We start from the raw sequence: 24,932 nt of genomic DNA, 5'->3' as shown, positions 1-24,932 counted from the left end.
AGGGTGGGCAATTTTTAATCCTAACTTATGTTCCTAAATATTAAATGTCTGTAGGTGGTAGGGGGTGTATGTTGAGTGGAGGGAGAACAGCCTGTGGGGAGAAGGGTGTGATCCAGTCCCGGGCTGTCTCCTGCCTACTCCCCGTGCTGGTTGTATGAAGAGGAATTTATGTGGAGAAACTTGAGGATTTGCAGCAAATTCCCAGATTCTCACTGTTCCCTCCTTCACAGCTGCTCCAACTGTCCATTCCAACATGAGCAGGGTGAGCTCATCCACCACGGAGGTGTGGATGTGCCAGGGAAGCCAGTCCCCTTTCAAGCAGAGCACTAATTAATTAAAACATTAATTAATACAGCCCTGAAAGCCTTTCCCCCTTTTTTCCTCCCCTCTCTGCAGTGCACAGATGTCCTCAGGACATTCGGTGGCAGTGATGGGCATTGACTTCACCCTGAGATACTTCTACAAAGTCCTCATGGACCTGCTGCCTGTTTGTAACCAAGATGGGGGGAACAAAATCAGGTAAAGCTGTTCCTGCCAGGCAGGAAATATCTAAAGTATTCATTTTCTTTTTCTTTAACCAGATGACCCAGAGGTTCTTTCCAACTTAATTTATTCAAAGATTCTGTTACTTTCAGTATGTGTTCTCTGATTTTGAGTAAAACTTGTACTTGTCCTTCTCATAAAGATTACATGGATGCTTTTGTTATTCAAGATCAAACTGCCATCAGCTAAGTAAACAGTCTGCAGGATTATAAAAGCAGAAGATAACTGATTTTATTTTTTTTTTGGTTATATTTAGACTTCACTGAAATTCTGGGGGAAAAAAAACATTCTTTATTAAATGAACACACTTCCCAGTTCTTCTGTTTGTTTTAATTTTACCTATTTAGTTACTGTGAGCATGTAATAATGATACAGTATCTTTAGTTATTTTAACTATAGTTATTAAAATATACTTTTGTTAGCTTTTCCTCAGAAATACATAGCACAGCACTAGTCAGAAGAGGTCTGATTTCATCTGGAGTATCTAATTTCATTCAGATCCCTGTGTATCTTAGTTGTTCCTTTCTATCCTTTTTTGAAAAATCACGTGGGGGGGGGTGGGGTAGACTCTGGTTTGGCTCTGGAGTGATTTGATAACATGGTTTGGACATTGTTGTTGGTTCTTTGTTTGCTTTTAAACCTTAAATTTGGGAAGGGAAGTGGTTTTCTGTCATCCTCCCAGTTCTTTTCTGGTTTGGGTATTTTTTTATATACTTTATGGTGTATAAGAAAAATAAACCAGGATTTCTGGTTTGGCATTCCTCCCTCCCAGTAAAAAACAACTGGTAATCAACAAGATCAGATCTTTATTCTGTTCCTACATTCCCTAAATGAGGAATTTCGAGCATATTGTTCAATGTTAGACCATCCTAATATAGATCTAATGCTTCTGGCCTCTGGGTGAATGCAGGTGTTTGGGTTTTTTAGAGTATCTCTACTAAGCTTTTTCTCTCTGCAGAGTTCTGGGGTCACCATGAGCCCAGTCATTCTCCTGTTTCCTACAGCATCTTCCAGGAAAAAGGGAAAACACACCATTACTACGTGCTTTCTAATGCAAACCCCCCCCAAAAAACCCAACTCCAAGTTTTCCTGACTGCTCTGTACACTTAAGGAGTGATTTATCTCCCCCTTAAATTGAATTCTGAAGCAGGAGGTCATTAAAGGGGAGTGTGAAAGCTCTGTTTAATTAGTCACATAGTAGATTAATAAACTGTTAAAGCTTTCCAAGTTTGTTATGCTTCATTTCTTTCTGGATCTTCCCCAATCAGACAATCCACTGATGGGTTTTCCTTTCTGGTTTTAATCAGCTTCATTTCCAAGTGTGATGGTCCAGGCTCGCTGGAAGAGTAACAGATGGAAAAGCTTCAGGGAAATACCCGACACACTCTTTAGAGACACTTTGCAGTGAATTTGTTTGATGACCCTGTTCTTTTCATACATGGAAGCCTTTAAAAGTTCCTCCTCTGGCTGTAAATTGAGGATCATGTTTTATTTCACCCTGTTTCTCTGAAGGCCTCATGGGGGGCTCTCACTGTGTTCATTGTGGACAGGTGCTTCATCATGGAGGACAGGGGGTACCTCGTGGCACATCCCACCCTCATCGATCCCAAAGGACATGCGCCTGTGGAGCAGCAGCACATCACACACAAGGTCTGGCTCCTTTTCCTCGGTTTATTCCCATAATTTCTAATTTCTGAGCTGCAGAGCAGCTGCTGTTTGTGTCTGATTCCAAGGCATAAAGTCCCACATTTCCCTCTTAGGAGCCTCTGGTAGCAAACGACATCCTGAACCACCCAAACTTCGTCAAGAAAAACCTCTGCAACAGCTTCAGTGACAGGACAGTTCAGCGGTTTTATAAATTCAATACCAGCTTAGTGGTAAGTGTGTTTTTCTATTTTATTTTGCTTTTGAATGTACTTTGGTTGGGTTGGGTTTCTTTTGGTGGAAACAAAGCCTTGCCAGGATCAGCAGGCGGGGCCGGGAGCCAGCCTTCCGTGTGGATTGGCCTCTGCTCCCCTCTCCAAACACAAACCCAGCGCAACTGTGCTCACACGAGGAGCCTGTTGACACACAGGGCTTATGGATGTGATCCTTGGCCAGCTGTGGTTGGTGTCTGCACAATCTCAGCCAGCATCATGAAAATAAGGGCAATTCTCTGTTGCTGGGTGAGGATTTTCCACCAATAATTTGGATTTTTTTGCTTTGCATCCTCTGACTTGACCTCTGGCTTCCAGCTCTGACTAGTGTCACATCCTCCTGTGAGGTCTTTATTAACTTATCTTTTTGTTAGGGGTCCAAATAAATCCATTTACTGGTGCAATGTAGGTAAGCATTCACAGAGTATCATTTATGAGTCTGAATCCTGAATGTTTTGTGGTCCCTGTGAGTTGTGTGTGAGCTTTCTCTTGTGCTCAGCCACACTGAGGGGTCTAAACCAGGGTCTGTCATCCCTCACAGCACCACACATCCATGCTGGCAAAGTCACTCCAGAATTATTCCAAAGATGTTAAGCTCTGTGGGAGAAGCTGCTCTTGAAATAATGCCTTTCAGTTGTTACCGAGAGAAGGTGGTGGGAAATAAGTGTCAAAAATATTTGAAAATCATGTCAAATACACTGATTTATGTCAGCTAGGCTTAAACATTTTCAGATAGGCTTAAACGTTTTCCCCACACTTGAAATGCAAAGTAGGAAGTGTGTTATTGTGAAGGAAATTGCGGAGGTTGGTACAAAAACTTCAGACAGTGGCATGGAAAAAGGAATCAGGAATGAGTCTGATCCCAGCAGGACAGTGCTGGGGTATAGTTTTTATGGCACATGTGCCAGGAAGTTTTCAGCATGTGGTGGTGGTACCTCCCTGTCACAGCAGAGCCTCTGTGGAGGTCACCCAGCCATGGCTGGTGCAGTGGGGACAGGTTGGCAAACGATGGGAGGGAGTGAAATGTCACCTGCTGATGCCATATCTTGTAATCTTCACAAGGAAATCATATTCTTTTCTATCTTCAGCAAAGTCTTTTCACCCAGTAGTACCTTGGAAGCAAAACTCAACAGGTTGATGAACACTTTTATGAAGCTGACACTCCCACACATTTGTGTTTCCTTGGAAGAGGGAGAGTCTTCAGCTCCCTAAACCAACGTTTTACACCACTGACACTCTTTGTTTTTCTCCAGGGTGACCTGACAAACCTTGTGCACGGCAGTCACTGCTCCAAGTACAGGCTGACAAGGATCCCAGGCACTAATGCCTTCGTGGGAATCGTCAATGAGACCTGTGACTCTCTGGCTTTCTGTGCCTGCAGCATGGTGGACAGGCTCTGCCTCAACTGCCACAGGTGAGCAGGGCATGGAAGGAACAGGCTGGTCCAGGAATTCACTTCTTCCCTCCTCCTTGATTCAAGGTTTACAAAAACTCATTTATTTTATAAGCTAAATCAGTGCAAAACTGAAGGCAAAATAAAATAGTTGCTTTGCCTGTGCTCTTTGTAAGAGGCACAAGGACTTGGGGTACCTCTAATCCTTACCAGGTTGTCAGAGTATTTAAACCAGGGTAGTCTGTTCTTGAGATCACAGAATCACAGAATATATGAGTTTGAAGGGACCCATAAGGACCATCGAGTCCAACTCTCAGCCCTGCACAGGACCATCCCCAAGAGTCACACCACGTGCCCCAGCGGATCATCCAAACACTCCTTGAGCTCTGGCAGCCTTGGTGCTGTGACCACTGCCCTGGGGAGCCTGTTCAGTGCCCAACCACCCTCTGGGGAAAGAATCTTTTGCTGAGATCCAACCTAAACCTGCCCTGACACAACTTCAGGCCATTCCCTGGGGTCCTGTCCCTGGTCCCCACAGAGCAGAGATCAGTGCCTGTCCCTCCTCTTCCTTTCACGAGGAATTTGGGATGTTTGGATAGGTAATGTTAAAAGACCTTGAGAAATTTAGTGGTTCAGAGGCAGTTTCCTGTTGGCCAGGCCCTTTCTTCTGGCATATTAATGTCCATGATTTTATGTGGACTGACATAGTTTTTCTTTAAGGGGATCCAGAAGATTTTGCCTACACTATCATTACATGTTTGTTGCACTGGCAAGAGGGATCCTTCCATCTAGATCTGAGGCTTGGCCAGGGGTTTCCTGCTTTTGGAATTCCAGAGGCAATTGTCATGACGTTGTCCTCAGTCCCAGTGCAGAACAGAGCAATCCCTGTTCCTGGGGAAGGAGAAGGGTTACTTAACAGCCTTCTCCATGGGAACTGCTGTTCCAGAGCTGTGCTGCGGGGTTAAAATCCTGATGCAGTGTCTGATGGGGTTTCTGCGTGTTTTCTGCCCCTGAAGGATGGAGCAGAACGAGTGTGAGTGTCCCTGTGAGTGCCCACTGGAGGTGAACGAGTGCACCGGCAACCTGACCAACGCTGAGAGCAGGTGAGAGCAGATCCCCAACCATGGACAGCAGGGACCACCTTAATTAACAAATCACTGCCGTGTCCTGCTGACTTACAGGTGACACAGCATCTAACAGGCAGTATTTTTAGTATAATTAAGCAGATGATATACAACTGGAAAAGGAGGTGTTTTTAACTGATTATACTTTGCCTGCTTTTGTGATACATGGCTTTGCTTCTTGCCCCACTCCAGAAACCCGAGCTGTGAAGTCCATCAGGAGCCCATGACGTTCACAGCCATCGACCCGAGCCTGCAGGATGCCCTCCCACAGTGTATCAACACCCAGTGCAACCAGAGGACAGAGAGTGGGTAAGCTGGCCTTCTCCATCCCTCAAAACACACTGCTGTGGAAATAATCCAGTGGAAATAGCTCTTCCTCACATGTTTTAAAGAAAACAAAAAGAGAAAGTGTCCTGGTTTTAGCCAGGTAGAGTTAATTTCTCCTCAGTAGCTGTTCCAGTGCTGTGTGGATTTGGAATGAGAATGGTGTTGATAAGACTGATGGTTTGGGTTTTGCTAAGTTGTGTTTACCCCAAGTCAAGGAACTTTTTCTTGTCTCATGCCCTGCCAGTGGGAGGGGGCATAGCTGGGACAGGTGACCTGAGCTGACCACAGGGATATTCCACACCATGGAACCTCCTGCCCTGGAAGGCACCGAGCTGGGTTGGGAAAGGGAGGGGTCTGGTGTCAGTCAGCGGGTGGTGAGCAATTGCACTGTGCATCACCTCTTTCCTTTTTATTATCATTATTATTATTTACCATAATGATTGTATTTGACTTTATTTTCAATTATTAAACTGTTCTTATCTCAACATACAAGTTTTACTTTGATTCTCCTCCCCATTCCACTGCAGGGGGGGCTGAGGGGGCAGCTGCATCGAGATTAATTTCCTTCTGAGCTTAAACCATGACAGAAGGAAATAAAAAGTAGGATGCCAGAATGAGGTTCTGCTCCTGGCATTGTGTGGAGAAGTTTGAGGGCTTATTTTTGCTACTTCTGAGTAGTCTCCAGGCACCTGAGATGGCCAGAACACGTCATGCTCTGACCAGACTTCCCAAATCCTTTCTTCCATCCTCCAAAGGCTGCAGAAAAAAATTGGCCAGACTTCACCACACTGAGAAATGTTTTATTGCAGGAGTTACAAGGAGGAGTTCTCCCTTTGCTCAGGCTGAGTGATGGAAGAAAAAAACAAAGCAGACAGACTTGAAGGTGCATGTTGGAGATGCAGCTTCCCTGTGTAACTTCCCTTGTGATACTTGAGCATTTCCATGGAAGTTTTTTCTGGCTAAACATTACGTACATGAGGGTTTTGGGGTGATTTTGGTCTCCCTCTGTCTCGTGATTCCCAAACAGGCTGAGCTTTGCAAACAAGAGGCGTTGGATTGGAAAGTAACTGTCTCTTCTTTGGTTTCTAATGCTCAGGGATTGCTTTGGAGTGTTGGACTGCGAGTGGTGTATGGTGGACAGCGATGGGAAGACCCACCTGGACAAGTCCTACTGTGCCCCTCAGAAGGAGTGTTTTGGTGGCATTGTAGGAGCCAAGAGCCCGTATGTGGATGACTTGGGAGCAATAGGTAACTTGGCCTTTCTGAGCAGGTGCTGCCTTTAACTGCTTGTATTCCATAACATGCACTGTCAGTGCAGAACATGCTTCACATGACATTTATATCTTGGGCCAGTGATAAATCAGCATAAAAAATGCCTCAGGCAGTAAAGAAGCAGCAATCAGGCCTGTTGTTGGTATTACATTTTTGAAAATACTGATGTGTAGCTACAGGTGCCTGTCTTTAGGATGTATCCTTTAAGATGTATCCTCTCTGAATTTCTTCTCCTATTCCAAGTGTGTGCAGCTGAGCACCCAGAAGCCCTTTCAGAGCTTCTCTAATCTTTCATGCTGTTGATTTAAACCTTTGTGCAGAGCATTTATGGTGGGGGGGTTTCTCTGTTTTGTCCCTTTTGCTTTAGGAGATGAAGTCATCACTCTGAACATGATCAAGAGTGCCCCAGTGGGCCCAGTGGCTGGGGGCATTATGGGCTGCATCATGGTGCTTGTCCTGGCCGTGTACGCGTACCGGCACCAGATCCACCGCCGGAGCCACCAGCACATGTCCCCGCTGGCTGCCCAGGGTGAGCACTCAGGAGACACAAATAGCAGGCTGGGAATTGAAAAAAACCCAACACAACAAAAACCCATCCAAAAAAGCAATCCCCGAGCTCTTCCCTTGGTTTCGGTTCGATGTTTCACCCTGTTTTATTTCACTTTTGGAGCCCATGGAGAAGCCAGGCCTGGCCCTGGGTGCTGTGTATTGCTGCCCTCTCCTGGGTGCAGCCAGACCTGCTGCTGCCCAAGGAGTGCTCAAAGCCCTCAACATGCAGTTCTGCTCAGGGAGATAAATTAAGCTTCTTCCGGAGCTCAAATGCTAATCCCACCTTCCCAACTCTCTGCCCCTTGTCACAGCAGACCCATTGCACATATTTAGTTCTGCCCAACAGTGCTGCTTTTGGAAGTGACACAGTTTTCACACCCTTTTGCTTGGTCTGTTTGGGATGTATCTTTTTTCACTTGTGTCTCCTGCTTCTGGTCTGTGTGATGCTCATGGAATGTCTGTGCGTAGATAGATAAAACCACTGAAGTCTGAGAGAAAACTGTGTTGGGAGAAGGGATACTGGTGGAAAGATAAGATATAAGGGTGAGAACACCTCCCTGGAAGTGTTCAAGGCCAGGTTGGATGGGGCTTGGAGCAACCTGGTCAAGTGGAAGGTGTCCCTGCCTATGGCAGGGCATTGGAAGGAGGTGATCTTTAAGGTCCCTCCCAACCCAAACCATTTTGTGATTCTAAGTGTGATCAGGGCTCATTACCTCTATATTTGATTATGCCCCAGCTCTGTTTTAAATCAGACAACTTTCTTCAGAACTTCAAAGCTGGTTCCTTTCAGGGGGAGGTGGGGTGTGTCATTTTCCTGGTATTCCCAGCCCCATCTGTATTGGAAAAAGAGCACCCCCAGCTCAGACCATCTCTTCACACACAAAGTGCTCCCACTCTGTTGCCAGGGTGACAGTTGGTAGTAAGATGATCCAAAATTTTTCTCTTAACAGTTGCATTTTTCTGTTTGTAATGGTGTGTAGAAATGTCAGTGCGTATGTCCAACCTGGAAAATGATAGGGACGAGAGGGACGATGACAGCCATGAAGACAGAGGAATCAGTAAGTACCAAACCACTCTGCTGTAAAAAAATGTTAAACTAAAGGAGCCATTTGTTTTTTAATACTCTAGAATTAAAAATATATGAGGAAGCCCTGTGCTGAGCCACAGTAGTAATGACAGAACAGTGTTTTAACTCAAACTGTAACATCCAGTGCACCTTTAGTCTCTTGCTGAAAAATGACATTTTTCACTTTTAAAAGATTATTCTCCATTATGTGTGGAGGAGCTTTGCCCCTTACACCCCCTGGTCATGACCACTTCCAGAAGTAACTCTGATCAGCTTAAAAATTGCCATTGTGACAGCACAGGGCATGGAAAACTCTCCTTGTTCAGCCTTGGAAAGCAGAAGCCAAGTCTGGCAAGTATGGCCAACAAACCTGGCAGTAAATCTTCTTTGCATTGATTTTGGATGCCCAAAGCTTTTTGCCATTTAGTCAAAATGGCACTTTACATGATCCTGGTATGCTGTAAGCTGAGCTGGTCCACCTAAACTCCAGGAGAGCTCCAAGGTCAGACCAGATTCCTCTCTCTGGGCCCTCACTAAAACAGTACTCAAGATTTGAAACTGTGTCAACACTCAAAGATGGAAAAATAAGGATTCTGAGCTTCATGGCTTGCATCTACTGCTTCTCCACGTCCCTTTTAGTTTTGTTTTGAGTCAGCTTTCAGTGCTGTCACAGGTTCTTAAGCATTGGCACAGTAATTCTCTAAATTCTGTTAATCCAAGGTGAATGAGTTTGGCTAGATCTTGATCTGTTCCACATTTAAACACCACTCTTTACTCCTCCTCTGTCAGTGACCAGTGACTGGACCCCAGGGAATGGCCTGAAGTTGTGTCAGGGAGGGTTAGGTTGGATCTCAGAAAAAGGTTCTTCCCCCAGAGGGTGATTGGGCACTGAACAGGCTCCCCAGGGCAGTGGTCACAGCACCAAGGCTGCCAGAGCTCCAGGAGTGTTTGGATGATCCTCTGGGGCACCTGGTGTGACTCTTGGGGATGGTCCTGTGCAGGGCTGAGGGTTGGACTTGATGATCCTTATGGGTCCCTTCCAGCTCAGCAGATTCTGTGATTCTTTTAAGAAGTACTGCAGAAGAATTAGTTACAGAAAGTGCGTTCCCTGCTCAGTGAGACCCTTGGTTTACGCCCGGCTGTGTCTGTGTGTCCGCAGTCAGCAACACGCGGTTCATCGCGGCAGTGATCGAGCGTCACGCGCACAGCCCCGAGCGCCGGCGACGCTACTGGGGCCGATCCGGCACCGAGAGCGACCACGGTAAGGCCTTGGATCACTGCCCTGGCCCCACAGAAATCACTGGGGTGACCTGGGTTCCTTCAGGTGTCTGGCACATTGCAGATAAGGCAGCCAAAACTCAAACCAAACAAAAATCATTCTGCTGTGTTGCTTCACGGTTAAACAGTTCTGACACTTGGTCTGTTCAGCCCAGGGAAGAGAAGGTTCTGTGGAGATCTGACAGCACCTTCCAGTATCTGAAGGGGCTACAGGGAAGCTGGAGAGGGAACCTTTATCAGGAACTGTAGTGATAGGACAAGGGGAATGGCTTAGATGGGATATTAGAGAGAAATCGTTTCCTATGAGGGTGGTGAGGCCCTGGCACAGGTTGCCCAGAGAAGCTGTGGCTGCCCCATCCCTGAAAGTGTCCAAGGCCAGGTTGGACAGGGCTTGGAGTAACCTGGGATAGTGGAAGGTGTCCCTGCCCATGTCAGGGAATTGGAACAAGATGAGCTTTAAGGTCCTTCCAACCCAAATCATTCCATAATTCTAAGATCTTCCAGCACCTTTAAGCAAATACTGATCACCGTTAGGTTCAGGGAGTCTGGGTATGTCCCTGCTGCCCTGAGACTAAGTCTCTTTAAATCTGGAAAGCTGTTAGAAGGGTGTAATGCTGTTGACTCATGAGGAGGCTTAACAGAAATTAAGAGGAGGGTTAGACAAGTCTGCACAGCTGTCACCTCTAGCTGGGAGCCATAGTGGCTGGGTATGTGACAGCAGACCTGTTCCAGTATTAAACAGTGGTTGCACTAATGGAATTGCTGAGGGACAGGAAATCCAAAGGCCAAAGCCTTGGAATGTGGATGAACAGATGTCTGTGAGCCAATCTTGCTGTAGGAGGAATTACCCTGGATTTGGGGCCAGATTACCTGTGCTGAGGCAGATTTGCCAGATTAATGCTCCCTTTGCTCCATTTCTTGCAGCCCTAGGAAATCCTTCCCATCTTTTAGTCCTCCTGTCAGGGTCAGCAGGGGAACTGTCCTACCTCCATCTGAAATGTGTGCCGCTATTTTTAGTTCCTGTAATTCCATCTTCTTCAAAGGGCTGCCCAGTCTCCTTCCCCAATTCCTCCCTGCCAGTTAGAAGCCATGACTCAGAGCATGGGAAATGAGAGCCAGCTTTGGGTGCTCAGCCTGCTATTTTTAACGCTCTTCTTTTAGGTGTCTCCAGCTGAAAACCTGACCAAGATGCTCAGAAGCACCAGTGGTTCCTCAGTTTTTGAGAAGGATTATTTTTCTGTTTAAAGCAAGATATATTTCCGTTTAAATTGCACTTGTGTTTCTCCATTTAGAGATACTGAGGTGGATTTGTTTGTACTGCAGGCTGGAAATAGCTGGTTTCAGTGATAAATCCAAATCTCCCAGTAACTTGAAGCACCTGTTTCAAAGGAAAGGGACCTGTTAGGAAACAGTTTCCTGGCTGAGCCTGCAAGGGTTAGCTGTTAGCTGCCTTTCCAATGACATCATTTCCTTAGGATATCCCAGGGAATGGATGTCTCACCACTCCTGATCTGTTTCTTTTAACTTTTTAGACTCCAGTAGCAGATATTTTAGCCAAAAGAGAGCCCTGAGTTAATTGCACCACGTGCATGAGTTCAGTGGGAAGTGTCAGTACAGTTTGGCTTAATGGACCTGCTGTTTGAAACCCTTCCCAGGAGGATTCCATAGATTTCCTTAAGTATGGAAAGCTCCCCAGCATTAAACACACGTGCTTGGATTTTGCCAACCGACCCTCACAGGTGAAAGGTGCTCTCATCCTTTTAAAAATTAAATACTAAGATTATAAAACACAATGATGTGAAGAGATTCTGCTGCTTCCAGATACAGTAACTGGCAATCCAGGAAAGGTGTAGATGGTAGGAACAGAGGTATGTGGGAGTGGATCCCACTTATTTCTTGTCTGTTTAAAAATCCAAGTAATGTCTAAGAGATTTTTTTGGGGTGGTATCTTATGTTTTGGTTTTGAAATCGGTGCCAACAATTCTGCTGTAACAAATTGCTGAACACATGGTTCTTGTTACTGTTTCGGGTGGTACAGACCCAAAGATGGTGGCAGGGAAAGGGACCCATTATAGACTTACAGGAGGGGAAGGTTTTGTTTTTGTTTTTCTGTTTATTAAGGAAAGTAGTTTTATTGTCTCTGTAAAGCACTCTGTGTCTGGTTCCATGAAGGGTGCAGCAGTCAGACCTTTTAGTCTCGCTTTTAACCCTCCGTGCTGCCGATTCATTTCCTTAGGCTACAGCACGATGAGCCCTCAGGAGGACAGCGAGAACCCTCCGTGCAACAACGACCCGCTGTCGGCCGGCGTTGACGTCGGGAACCACGACGAAGACCTGGACCTGGACACCCCCCCCCAGACAGCCGCCCTGCTGAGCCACAAGTTCCACCACTACCGGTTGCACCACCCAACCCTCCACCACAGCCACCACCTGCAGGCTGCGGTCACGGTACACACTGTGGATGCCGAGTGCTGATGGCCGACGGCGCGAGGGACGGGACCGCTGAGCAGCTCAGGGGCTGTGCTGCTCCCCTGGGACAACTTCACTGACTTCCCCAGTAAACTTAGGCATCAAAGCTTTACATTTTTATAAATGTAAGGTTGGCTCTGAACTGGAGACGTGCTTGATGAATGGACCTGCCAAAACATTGAATGGAATGGAGCAGGAGGCACGTTAGACCTCCAGGAGCGGGGCCGTGAGTTTATACAGCAGCTGGAGCTTTGTGCTGAGCCAAGAGGAGAGAGAGAGCGCTTAAAAGAGCCAGAGATGATTTGGTTTCCTTAACTGGAAGAGCAGAAATCTGTGCAGCTGAAGGCTACAGAAGTGCCAGACAGAGCAGGGGGGAGGGCTGTTGGTTTCTCTGCGCGTGGAAAGTTCCCTGCTCCGACATTGCTGTATGGAACCTGGGACAATGCATCTCAAGATTTTTAAGTAAAGGATTATTTTTCTACTATTTATTGAACTTCAGACTTTGGGGGGAGGGAGGGAGAAAATGTGTTAGCAATTCTCAACAAGCACCACATGCATCCTGTGATGGTGAAGTGGTTCTTCTAAAGGAGACACATCTGTTCCTTATTAGCTGATGTTCATCCAGTGCCCCACTCTGCAATGGGAAAATGAAGAAGTCCTTTCTGACTCGGTGTTTACATTAGGAATGCTTTCTTTTCCACAATGGTTTTCTGTAAATATTCCAACCTGATTCTTATTACAGTATTGTCTTCCGATTTGCAGAGGAGAAATCCTGTACTCCATAACTAAAATTCTGAAAGTTCTGCCCATAAATCTCTCCAGCTTTACCTCTTTGATCATCCTTAAAGGATTCCTGTGTGGAAGTAATAAAGAATTTATTTAGCATTAGTTGCCAGATAATCCCAGATGGAATCTGTGCCATTCTCCTGTTTCTTTAGGACACTGTTGAGACCAGAAGTAGGGATAAACCAGTGTTTTGTAAAACTTGGGTTACTGTGGAAGAAATCTTGAAATCATCATGAGAAGCTGCTGCTGTTTGTCTGGAATTTTAACATTGCTTGGTAATTCAAACAAAGATTAATCAATGTCTACAACACAGGGCATCGTAATTATGAATTAGTTTGAAATCAGTGTTGTATTTTAGATTCACATTTTGTGATTATGAGGATATAAAAACACTCTTGCACTGTGCATATGATAAACATCCATTTATATGTAGGTTTTTTTTAAAAATCACTTGTTTTAATTAATATGGTACTTAATACTGTATTATGTAAAAATTGGTTCTTAAACAGTACAGTAAAATAACTATATGTGTGATACCAGGATACCCCTTTATACTATGTATAAAATTAAAATCTCTAGTGAAATAAACTGTATATAAAGTATAGATCTGTGAATAGTGGCTACATGGAAATGATTCTGTCTCAGTTTCCTTTTCTGGCTGAAAAAGTGCTGTAACAGGACTGAAAATTCACTCAGGTTCCTCTACTTTTACCAACAGCCTTGAGAGATCTAAACTTTGCATATAAATGACAATATCGATGTAAGTTTTAAAGCCTTTTTTTTTAGCTTGTTGGTCATTATTTAGGAAGCGAACATTTCTGGAAGTGGTCAGCCACTGCACAGACTCACCAAAGCCAAGAATTTCAGGGTTTTCTTTTCTTATCTGCTCCTGAAAGCTCCGTGGCTCTGGATTTGCCATTCTGTGTTTGTATAGGATTAGGTGGAGGATTTTTGCTGACCAGGCAGCTGCAGAAATCTATTGAGCTCTGCTTTGTGCTCTCAGAGCTCTGCATCTGATGCCCTGTGTGTCAATCTCTAGACCCAGCTTGCTAGAATTTCTAATTTTATGTCCAAAATCATACTGGATGGTGGATAGTGAACAAAGTGGCTGTTTTGTCAGGTTTGCCTTCAGAAGAAAATGCATGATTTTAATCTTGCTGCTAGACAAAGAACAACAAACACAGCCAGGATGCGGAATGTTTAAGCATGAAGGGAAAATTGCTTTCAGCATAGAAACGGTTCACCTCTGAGTTTTAATAAGAGTTTGAGTGAAACATCAAACAAGACGTTTTGTGGGTTCTTTTTGTCCTGCAGAACTCATAAAGTTGTTCTCTCTAAAATTCAGGCATAAATCAGGGAAGTTCTAGCAAGGACATTATTTGTTCAGCTCTGTGAACCACAGGAGGTGGAATTCAGCCCAAAGCTGTTCCCACATCACAGAAGTGTCTGTGGCAGGTGAAGCCCAATTTAAGTTATATTTTGCCCATCTACAGACAGATGAATGAGTTTCACTCTGCAGATGAAGTTCTTCAACTTAAGTATTTGCTCCCCAGTTGCAACTTATGTCATGCACAGAAAATACAAACTGAGGAAAGAAGAACACACCTTTGGCTTGGTCTGTTCCAGTGCTGATGTTGATTCCAACCAGGTAAGTCTGTGGAGCACATTCATAGTGAGAAGCAGGTCATTAAGTCCAGCTCTAATTAAACTGCACTGTTAAATATATATGTATAACCTGTGTTTGTTCATCCACATTGGCATATTATATCTCTGCTATGTTTTCTAGTGGGACAAGTAATTTTTGACCAAAATGTATCAGAAATATTATCAATAATGATGGACTTGGTGATCCTTGTGGGTCCCTTCCAACTCAGAATATTCTGTGACTCTACACTGGAAAATGGCATAATATTAATTACTTTAGCTACTACAATACTGTATCAGTAGAGATATTTTTTCGTGGTTCTTCACATTCCATGCCAGCAGAAGGTGCTTGCAGGGTTCTGTTGCAGCTCTGCCAGAAATGCAGCAGGTTGCAGAACCTCTTGGAAGTCACAGCAATAAATCCCCCCTTTTCCCTTAAAAGCTTTTCTGGAGCTGCTCCTCGCTGCTCTTTGGTCACTTTTCCTCTAGGACATACAAACTGGATCTGAGGGGTCTGACAACTCTGCTTAAACTTGAAGGTCATGAGAAGAGCCAAACCTCTTGCTGTTAAAGAGTAATTACAGGGAAAACTGATTTAGAGGTGTGCCAAATCCCATCTCCAAATGCTGACAGCTGACCTTGTCCCAGCAGGAATGCTGGGAAAGATATGATTGTTCATTTAAACCAAAACCTGATAATGGGTGTAATTAGCGTTATAAGAAGCTGCATGATGGCTCTTCATTTTTATTGCCTGTGTTGCTGCCATGGCCTTCCCTCCCCATCATTATTTTACTGTGTTGACTGAGGAGCAAGATCATAAAACAAGCAGTTAAACCCTGAATCCTCCTTCCCTATAACTGTTCAGATTTTATAACCATTAATTTTCCACTTATTTCATTTTTGCAGCATAGATGTATTAATTTCCTGTAGGTTTTCTCTTATTCTTGTTGAAAAAAAGGTTCTTTTGAAATGAAAACAAAAATTGCCTTTGATTCGTGATCATTAATGTTAAATTGACTCGATGCTTTCCGTATTTGAGCACTGAAAGTGTATTGATTTTTCCCATATTCAAGTAACCTGCTGCCTGCCCATGGAGAAGCTGTTTATATGGGCAGAATACATTGCTTGGAAATGGATTGAGAGGATTTGATCATTTGAGATGATTTTTTATTTGTTTATGCCCTTGCCTGGATAAAAAATGTGATTTGGAAAGATGAGTCTGTTACAAATTGCCCATGAACATTTTATAAGGCCACTTAAGCCATGAAATATTATCTTTACCCTTGCCCTTGGCAAGGAGAGAGAAGATGGATAAGAATTCAGGAGAGGTTCACATGCAGCAAGAGTTGTGACTATAACTGGTCAAAAGGAGACCTCGGGCTTTCAAAGGCTTTATTCTGTACGGTGACCCAGAAATGGGGATGAGGAGAGAAAGTGCATTTGTCAGAGGACAAATTATGAGAGTAAACTGGCAGCAAATATGGAAAAGGGAGAAAAAAATAGGATGCAAAAGTCCTGGATCAAGTTAAGAGAGTGCAGGTAATCCAAAAGGCTGTTTGCAAGTGCAAAGATTAATTTGCAGTGTTCATAGCTCTTGGCTACCCATTTAATTTGTTTTTAAAAGAGAATTCCAGCTATGGCTGGGATTTTCAAAGGAGCCTGCACTGGGCTGTCAGTGATGTTTGGAATATTAATTCCCACAGCAGTTAACTCGGTAACTGTTGCGTTGTTTTGCTGTACAAACCCCCCCTTTGCCAGGCACCAAAACTGTGAGAAGGGAACATAAGTGCCATGGAATATTTCATATTCCTTATTTGCAGCCCTCTGGCGCGATGAGAGGTAATTATTTTCTCTGCTTTGTGCTTGAACTGAGTCACGGAAGGACCTTGGCCCAGAAGGGCTGGTGTTCCTGAAGCCAAGGCTGCAGTGGAATTTCGACACTCAAGTCCAAGAGTGAAGTCCTCCAAGCCCTGCCTCGTTAGTGAGGTGCCAAACACAACTGCTGTGGGTGCCAGAGCCTGCGCAGAACCGGTTCCACCTCGGGAGAAGAGCCCCATGGAACAGTGGATACCACTTTGGATACCACTTTGACTTGAGCAGAACAGAAGCAGGAATTTGATGGCAGAAGTGGAACGTCTGAGATCTGGAAGTTTCTGCCTTCAGCTCAGAGTGGCCTCATCTAAATGCTGTGGGAAAATTCACTGTTATCCCTGGGCTGGTTTCCTTGGTGGCAGCAGTGGATGGGCTCGCTCTGGGAACTGGGAGCCATCAGGAACAATCCTGCTTGGCTCTGGTTTATTGTCAATTTTTATAGCTGACACTGGCAATTGCACCAGGTTCCTGGAGCAAGTGCTCTCCGCTGTGATTGTCTCTGATGGAACAACAGGATTGATAGCAGGGAAGAGAAACTGCTGACCAAAAAGCCAGGGCAGGAACCTTATACCTCACCCCTCACCTGGCAGGAGTGCAACAGCTGCTCCACGTACAAAGGGAACCTTGGCCTCCAAGAATGTTGAGTCAGCAGTTTGCATGAAAAAAGGTATAGAATCACAGGAGATGCTGAGTTGGAAGGGACCTACACGGATCATCGAGTCCAACCCTCAGCCCTGCACAGGACCATCCCCGAGAGTCCCACCAGGTGCCCCAGAGGATCATCCAAACACTCCTGGAGCTCTGGCAGCCTTGGTGCTGTGACCACTGCCCTGGGGAGCCTGTTCAGTGCCCAACCACCCTCTGGGGGAAGAACCTTTTTCTAAGATCCAATGTAAACCTGCCCTGACACAACTTCAGGCCATTCCCTGGGGTCCTGTCCCTGGTCCCCACAGAGAACACAGAAAGGGGTTTGCCACATCCTTATAAAGCTGATGGTCTGTCTCTCCTCTAAACCCAGGCACTGTTGCACCACTTGAACAACTGGCTCAGACTGCCAAGTATTTCCAGTTTGGCCAACACTGATGGATTTTGCTAATTTTAAAACTCTTCCACTGCACTCAGAGGTAATGAAACTAGGCAGACACCCCAAGATGACCTGGCACTGAGAACAGGAAACTGGGAATGCAGTCAAATAGTTTTAATACACTTATTTTCACTTTTCCAGCATTCTGACACTTTGATTCCTTTGCTCCCAATATCAATTCTCTTGGCATAATGTATGCAAATCACATGCAACTGGGTGAGATTAAGGGTTGAGTAATTAAACAGCATTATCTAATAGCTGCAAATAATAATAACCTCGTTAAGTGTGTTTATTTCCATTGCAGCAGAACCAAGGAAATCTCCAAAAACAAGGCAAAATGGGTTGCTGCCGTAACCTCAGCCAGGGAACCTGGAAAACAGGAAGGGGATGGATTTATTTTGCTCCCATGAACATGGAGAAGTCAGACACTTCAGTGAGTGTGTTTATGGCAAAAAGGCATATTGGATGACAGTCTCTATGGAAACCTTTTTATAACTGAAGGGCAGAACATTTGAAAATCTCATATATTTTTTGGGAAGGTTTCACTTGCATTCCCTCCTTTAGGCCAGTTTTCCATATTTAACAAGTTTTTCCGTATTTAATAAGTTAGAGCGTTTTTAAGGACAAAATATTGTGGGGGTGTTTGAAATTCCAACCTCTGCTGGCAGGGATAAATCATGTACTGGTTTATCTTATCCAAATTAATTGCTGCACACTCCCAGGACATCCCAGCTACTCAGTTTTCACAGCAAATTTTCTCCAAGTTTATAATTAGCCAGATCCAAGGAGTTGTAAATGAGATAGTAATTGAGATGTATTTATTTACCCTAAGGAATGCTTTAACCCATTATTATAATTTCCCTATATTTTAATGTGAAATGATTTTACAACTCCCTGTGAACTATCACTATCAGTTTCCATTTCCTAGAAAACTGGCCCTCTTAGGGAATCTGAGACAGAATGGTTTGAAACTACCCTTTGCAGCACATTATTGGGCTGGCCAATAAAAATACTTTGGGTAGGAATGTGGGGCTGTACTTGCTTTTGCCAGAAATCCAAGGAACATTTTAATTTTTTTGAAATAGCAAAATTGCCAAAGTGCACTTTGTGCCAATAAGTTATGACTAAATTTGAAGTTGAATGAAGAAAAATAAAGCCTATGAGGGAGGAATGGTGATTTAAAGCAGGGAGGGCATTGATTTAGGAGAAAGAACCCAGAGGTTCCCTTAGGCCATTCATTGAAGAGAACTGTACTTAAAATATTTGTTTGATCTCCTTTTCCTTTGTTCTCAGTTGTTATTCAAGAATTTGGCTTCGATTTGTGGTGGTTTGTTTTAATATTTACTCTCATTTTGCTGCCTTTAAATACAACCACAGAGATTTGCTAATGATGCCTTAGGCAACAAAGGTCATAAATTGTACTGCAAAGACCACGAGTCCCAAAATAGCCCATTACAGTATGGCCCAGTGTAATGATTTCCTTGGAATAGTTACTCACTTTGCAAGTTATAGCTCTTACCTCCTCCATCTCTTTATTATTTACTCACAGACCACTGAGTTACAGGATGGAACCTGAGAAGAAGTTCCCAACCAGGCTGTTCCTGAGATAATCCATCATTCCTAACACTTAGGAGCAGTGTTATGGCGAATTAAAAGCTGTCAGGTTCCACTTTAAAAGAAAATGTTTGGCTCTGGGCACAGTCACTTGAAGTGTTTTTGTATGGAGGAAAACCGCAGGAGTAAAGAAGCATCCCATGTTTGGGCATGTTACTGCACTATGGAATGGTGCACTGAGATGTCAAATGTATTGAAATTTGTTGGGAAAATGGGCAAAGGAACTTGTTTTGGCACCTCTGGTGTATGCATTTGTGAGATGACTGAGCATCTGGAGGATCATCACCCAACTAATTACTGGTGTTGACAACTGAATCTACATCTGTTGGGTTCAAAATTTCAGTGTCTTTATGAAACAAAAGGAGCAGCTGGAGCAGGAAACAGTGGGCACAGTATAAAGAGAATGGGATTGTTTATGTTTTGTTGACATGAAGTGGTGCTGGTAATCCATGATTTTTATGGAATATACAGCAACTGATGGATTCCACACCCTCACTGCAGGAAACACCAATCCATGTGGTTTCAGATTATATGAAATTGTTTAATTTCTCTTTCATATAAGCAATCACTTACCTAAAGAGCCCACAGATACATTCCCTGTATCTCAAATACATGGGAACATCAGGCTGGGTCTTAGATCCAGCAGATGTTCTCAATTTTTGGCTTTTATTTTATCTGTACAGATCTGAACTTGTTTGTACTTTTGAAGACAGAATCATAGAATCCCAGACTGGTTTGAGTTGGGAGGGTCCTTAAAGCTCATCTCGTTCCACCCCCTGCCACGGGCAGGAACATCTTCCACTAGACCAACCTGGACAATGATGCCTGACTGCACCTTTAATTCCAAAAGAACATTTGTGACACAATTCTAACATACTCATTCCATAAAAATTTATATATATATATAAACGGCTTTTATGACTTCAAGGCTGCAGAAGCAGGAGGAAATTAATCTTTAGCTTAGAAGAGCTACAAGAGCAACTGCTGTGGTTAATTAACAAGGAATTTAGTGAATTGAATTAAATTAAATTAAATTACTACAAAGTGGCTTATCTGTGTAACAGCATCAGGTCAGTAGCACAACTAAAGTTACATTTGCTGTTCTGCTGGAGTGTTCTGCTATTTTTTCAATAGTGCTTTTTTGCTTTTGCTCTCTCCAGGTACAGCTCTTTTTTTTGGAGACCTGCATTTCATCCTGAGTCCCACCATCTCAGCATCTTCCTGAAGGTGTTTCCCACTCCTGCAGGTGTAGCAGCACATGGGTGTATGTGAGAGGTTCCCTAACCTGTGTCAGTTCTCACAGCATGGGTTAGCAAGGACTCTTTAACCTTACCAATTTAATTGTGTATAAAGTATTTAATTGTGTATAAAGTATTTTACTTTATGGTTTCCTAATTTTGATTGTTCTTATATTCAGGTAGCTACTTGAGGGTAGTGCAGGTCAAAACAGGGCTGATATTTGGGTTCAAGAGGGAATATTTCCTCAGGCCACTTGGGTATTGGTGCCTGATTTTGGGTGCCATGAGGTGGTGGTGGCTCACCTCCTTCTCCATCTTCATGAGTTACCTCCATGGACAGTGGGAATATCCTGGATATTTCCTGCTCTCTTCACACAGCACTTTGTAGCTGCCTTTTAGTGCAGGCAATTCCTTTATTGACTTGTGGAATGTCAACCACCTGTAAACAGAACAGAATGTGAACATTAGGAGGAGAAACAAATTAATACTTTGACCTACCAAATACAATCTTTTTAAGTATATATCTCTAAGCAAAAAAAAAATTACATTTCTTTGAGTATATTCTTATTTTCTATAGTTTCTCTGGAACTCTTTACAAATCATATTGCACGAGTTTTAGTTTTGCCATTAATATCAAACTATTCATTTCTGAACTATTTTTTTTAGCAACACACTTTATCTTTGCTGGCTTTCATTTAGGACCTGCAGCCCATAAAAAAAGACCAGAAAAGGCAGTTTTTGAGAGGGTAATTGCTGTGGGTAGGATTAATGATCAGTGGTGTACAGGTGAAGCAGTGTCCACCTTCAAACTGGAAAAATTAATGGTAAAATTAATTATTCTGCTTTAATTCTTTCATTAGCTTCACTAAATTTGATGATGTTTGAGTAGATTCGTGATTTGCACTGGAATAGCTTAGTCTGATTATTATTTTTGGGGAGATAGTTACATGCTTCAGTATTTCTAGGAGAGGAGTATTCCTTTTTTGTGATCCCAGAATAATTTACATGACGTAATTGATGATAAGCTTCAGACAAGTTTTGAGGAGACAGTGTATAGCATCTCTACTTAAATTTCATCGCTCGACCTGAAAATCAGTTTGTAAAGTTACTAGCAGGTATGTCATAGTTTTAAAATGCATATCTTCACCTGAAATTTTTAAAAATAGCAGGTATATACATATTTTTCAGTCACATTTCTCAAAGAATGGTGACCTATAAAAATCTTGGTTTTCTAAAAATACAAAATTATCTTTATATCAGATCTCCACTAATAATTTGTGATTATAACTTTTTCTGGTTTTGGTTTAATTTTGAAGGTGAAGCTGATATTGTTCAGGACAGGCTGAATTTAGCAGTTTTCAAATTCTCCTGTGACAAACACATGAACTCTTTACAAATGTCCTGCACACCTCTAATTTCAAAAAAATCATTAAAAAGAATGCAAATATTGAAGGAGGAGGGACATAACCTGTTAAAAAATCATGGAAAAGGAATCCCTTGATTAGAAGCTTGTCAGCTGACAATTTTTTTAATAATACACCAAAAAGTACTTCGATTATTGTTTGCTCAGCAGTTTTAAATTAATTTTAGAACTAATGCAGGTCCAAGATAATTCGTAGTCTTAACTTGCTTTGTTTTGGGCTAAAGCAATTTCTAAAACCACTTATTTGGTGGAGTTTTTTAATCTGCAACTGATAATTATGTCTTTGAAATGGCACTTTAAACCTAATCAAGAATTATCCTTCGGAATTAGATTTTCGTGATAAGAACTCAGTCACATGCACTCAATTTAACTCCGCATTTTTTTCCAATTTCCTTTATCAGACTTATTATTTTTCAGGTCTGGATTCTCTTTTGCCTGTTCTTTGTGGTCGGCCTCATGTCTAAAAATGGATACAAATATTTAAATTATTTTTTATTCCTTTATAGCAATGATGACAACGTTAAGAGCTAAATTTACTGTATTGTAAATGACAAACGAGTAACTGTGCTAAAGGAGAAATGGATTTTCCAACAGAACAACCTATTTTATTTTTTAAAGGGAGTGCTGACTAATGTACTGAAATGTTTCTACAGACGAAGATGGGAAAACTTATTTTATAGTGATTCCCAGAAATATTGCCCTTCTCTTGGGACATTGGGCTCCTTTTCATCACAGGTCACAGCCCTGTGCCTGCCCAGCCACCAGGACATTGGGCTGTGCCACACGAGGGGGACTTGGGCCACTAGGTTTTGGTTTACTCATTTTGATGGATTTTAATTAGTTTGGTACGTTTCTGATGAAGAATAAAATTAGGACAAGATCATCTTGGGCCATTGTGCCTCCTGACCTCTGATGGAGCACTTGGGTTCATTTGGGATTAGAAGTTGGACTAGATCTGAGGTCTTCTCCAGCCTAACTGATTTTGTAGGATCTGCTCAATTTTGTTGTAAATCCATATTTCAGTCCTTCAGGTGGATCAGTACCTAAGGAAGGTGTCAGTGATGGGGATTTGGGGAATGATTCCTGCTGGGTGAGGTGACCCAGATCGAGCCTCAGTGAAGGAGAGGGACAGTGCCCTGGTCTTGGCCTCCATCAGGATGGATCTTAGGGCAATTCCTCTCATAACAGAGCCTCAACATTCCTCCAGAGCACTCGAGTTGCTCCCTAAAATCCATGTGAAGATGTGTTACTGTGGGGGTGGAATGAAGAGAAGGTCCTGGTGGACAACCAGCTGCCCCTGAGCCAGCAGTGTGTCCTGGGGGCCAAGCAGGGCAACAGAATCCTGGAGTGCATTAGGAAGAGCATTGCCAGCAGGTCAGGGAGGTGATCCTGCCCTCTGCTCAGTGCTGTGAGGCACATCTGGAGTGCTGTGTCCAGTTCTGGGCTACTCAGGACAGTGGGGATGTGGAGCTCCTGGAGCAGATCCAGTGGAGGCTACAGAGATGAAGGGACTGGAGCATGTCTGTGACGAGGAAAGGCTGAGGGAGCTGGGGCTGCTCAGCCTCGAGAGCAGCCACTGAGAGGGGACCTCATTAATGTGTATAAATATCTAAAGGGAGGTATCAGAAGATGGACCAGGCTCTGCTCGGCGGTGCCCAGCAACAGGACGAGGGGCAGGAACTGATGCCCAGGAAGTTCCACCTGGACATGAGGAAGAACTTCTTTGCTGTGCAGTGACTGAGCACTGAACAAACAGTCCAGAGAGGGTGTGGAGTCTCCCTTAGTGGAGATATTCCAGAACCCTCTGGACACAGTCCTGTGCCATGTGCTCTGGGATGACCCTGCTGGAGCAGGGAGGTGGGACCAGACGAGTCACTGTGGTCACTTTCAACCTGACGCATCCTGTGCTTCTGTGAAATTCCCGTTTATCCGCATACACCCCCGGGAGCTCCGTTACAGACAGCGCCAAGCTCGCCTGGAGCCTCCCCCCGCTGCCCCGCGTCGCTCCCTCCTCAGGGGGCCCCGCGGCCCCGGCGGGGGTCGGGCCGGCCCTGCCGGGGTGGGCGGCGGGGGCTTCCTCAGGCTCCCCGGGCGGGGCAGGGCGAGGGCGGCTCCGGCCCCGCGCTCCCCCCGCTCGCTGCAAGATGGCGGCGGGAGCCGAGCGCGGCGCGGGGTTGCCCGCGGAGCCGCCGCCGCTGTGCCCCGAGGAGGTGGCGAGGCGGCTGGAGAGCACCCGCCGCGAGCTCAGCAACCGCCGCAAGATCCTGCTGAGGAACCTGCCGGCCGAGAGCAGCAGCCAGGTACGGCCGGGCTCCCCGCAGCCGGACCGCGGCGCGGGGGAGGGAGCCGCGGGGCTGCCGCTGCTCCCCGCGGGGCTCGTGGGCTGCGGGTCGCGCCAGAGCTTTCCGGCGCCGGCTGTGCCGGGGCTTTGTTACCGCCCGTGCCTGCGGGGAGCGGCTCCGGCTCGGATCCGCCGCCAAAACCGGAGGGCGACGCCGGGCTGGCCGGGCGCGACCCGCCGGGGAGAGCCGGATCCGCGCCCCGGGGCGTAAGGGAGCGACCCCGCGGGGCTCGGTGTGAGGCGAGCCGGGTGACGGAGCACCTGCCGCCGCCAGGTGGGGCACTGCAGCACGGCCGCCCGCTGGGCGAAAGCGATGCTGAAAGCCTTCAAGTCTGGCTTTTTTTTCTTTCTTTTTTCTTTTTTTTTCTTCCATTGTGGGGTGAGCCATGTGTAGTCAGGGAAAGCGGTTTTCCGCAGTCTGATGGTGGTTTAGGAAAATTCCGCTCGAATTACTGCTGTCCGTAGGAGAAGATCGCTGAACTCTTCAACCGAGTGCTGTGAGTCAGATGTTGAGGTGATTTAGCTGCACAGTCACTTTACCAGTTCCAAATACACAACTTGATGCACAAGTATATAAAAAAAAAAGTAAGTGCAGCTTTTGTTCTGTCTGCTCCTCGTGTCTCTCCCTGCTCTCTAAAGCACAGGTGGTTTTCCTACCTGCGGGTAAGAGCAGCACGTGCAGACTATCGGTTTCTCCATAACTCCGGGAGAAAGGGACTATTCATCTGGGAGAGAATCTTTCAGCAGTCGGTGTAATCCAACCCACAGTACCCAGCTTGCACTTAATGATGTTTAGTTCTCTGGCTGTGCTGTAGTGTGGTGGTAGGCGTTGAGAGCTTTAGGTTATGACAGTTTTGTTAGGATGTTTTAGTCACCTCTATTTATAGCAACCTAATGACCTGATCAATAGCAAACTCACAACGTGGAGAACCCTGATAATCTTCATCGTCTCTGCAAGAAGCCATTGCGTGTCATGGTGTTGACAGAGAGGAC

At 44.7% G+C, this 24,932-nt stretch overlaps 2 protein-coding genes and 1 long non-coding RNA gene across 12 annotated transcripts in view; 2 read left to right on the top strand and 1 right to left on the bottom strand.

Annotated features, from left to right (window-relative positions):
- Positions 1–13,337, top strand: part of CACHD1 (cache domain containing 1) — a 93,243-nt gene extending 79,906 nt beyond the window's left edge. The window contains exons 17-27 of one of the 3 annotated variants that reach the window (XM_064664963.1): positions 397–519; positions 2,094–2,193; positions 2,304–2,420; positions 3,713–3,873; positions 4,869–4,955; positions 5,169–5,285; positions 6,400–6,551; positions 6,943–7,104; positions 8,105–8,182; positions 9,350–9,451; positions 11,705–13,337. In XM_064664963.1, coding sequence (XP_064521033.1) covers positions 397–519; positions 2,094–2,193; positions 2,304–2,420; positions 3,713–3,873; positions 4,869–4,955; positions 5,169–5,285; positions 6,400–6,551; positions 6,943–7,104; positions 8,105–8,182; positions 9,350–9,451; positions 11,705–11,943 — 1,438 coding nt within the window. In that variant the 3' untranslated portion in view covers positions 11,944–13,337. Of the gene's footprint in view, positions 1–396; positions 520–2,093; positions 2,194–2,303; positions 2,421–3,712; positions 3,874–4,868; positions 4,956–5,168; positions 5,286–6,399; positions 6,552–6,942; positions 7,105–8,074; positions 8,183–9,349; positions 9,452–11,704 lie in introns of those variants that run through there. The other 2 variants (XM_064664964.1, XM_064664965.1) reach the window with 2 other exon arrangements.
- A 4,085-nt stretch (positions 13,338–17,422) lies between these two features.
- LOC135419010 (uncharacterized) lies at positions 17,423–23,783 on the bottom strand. Its single transcript, XR_010432774.1, has 2 exons — positions 22,642–23,783; positions 17,423–20,614 (listed from the first exon to the last, which is right to left on the bottom strand). It is a non-coding gene; the product is annotated as an uncharacterized LOC135419010 (long non-coding RNA).
- The window catches only part of RAVER2 (ribonucleoprotein, PTB binding 2), a 28,345-nt gene continuing 27,009 nt past the window's right edge, over positions 23,597–24,932 (top strand). For 4 of the 8 annotated variants that reach the window (XM_064664970.1, XM_064664969.1, XM_064664967.1 and 1 more), the window contains exon 1: positions 23,650–23,898. In XM_064664970.1, coding sequence (XP_064521040.1) covers positions 23,743–23,898 — 156 coding nt within the window. In that variant the 5' untranslated portion in view covers positions 23,650–23,742. Of the gene's footprint in view, positions 23,899–24,932 lie in introns of all 8 variants that reach the window. The other 4 variants (XM_064664974.1, XM_064664973.1, XM_064664975.1 and 1 more) reach the window with 3 other exon arrangements.

Source organism: Pseudopipra pipra, chromosome 9 (assembly GCF_036250125.1).
Source record: "Pseudopipra pipra isolate bDixPip1 chromosome 9, bDixPip1.hap1, whole genome shotgun sequence".
Lineage (NCBI taxonomy): Eukaryota > Metazoa > Chordata > Aves > Passeriformes > Pipridae > Pseudopipra > Pseudopipra pipra.
Note: the sequence above shows the minus strand (reverse complement) of the source record. Positions and strands in the feature narration are given on the sequence as shown.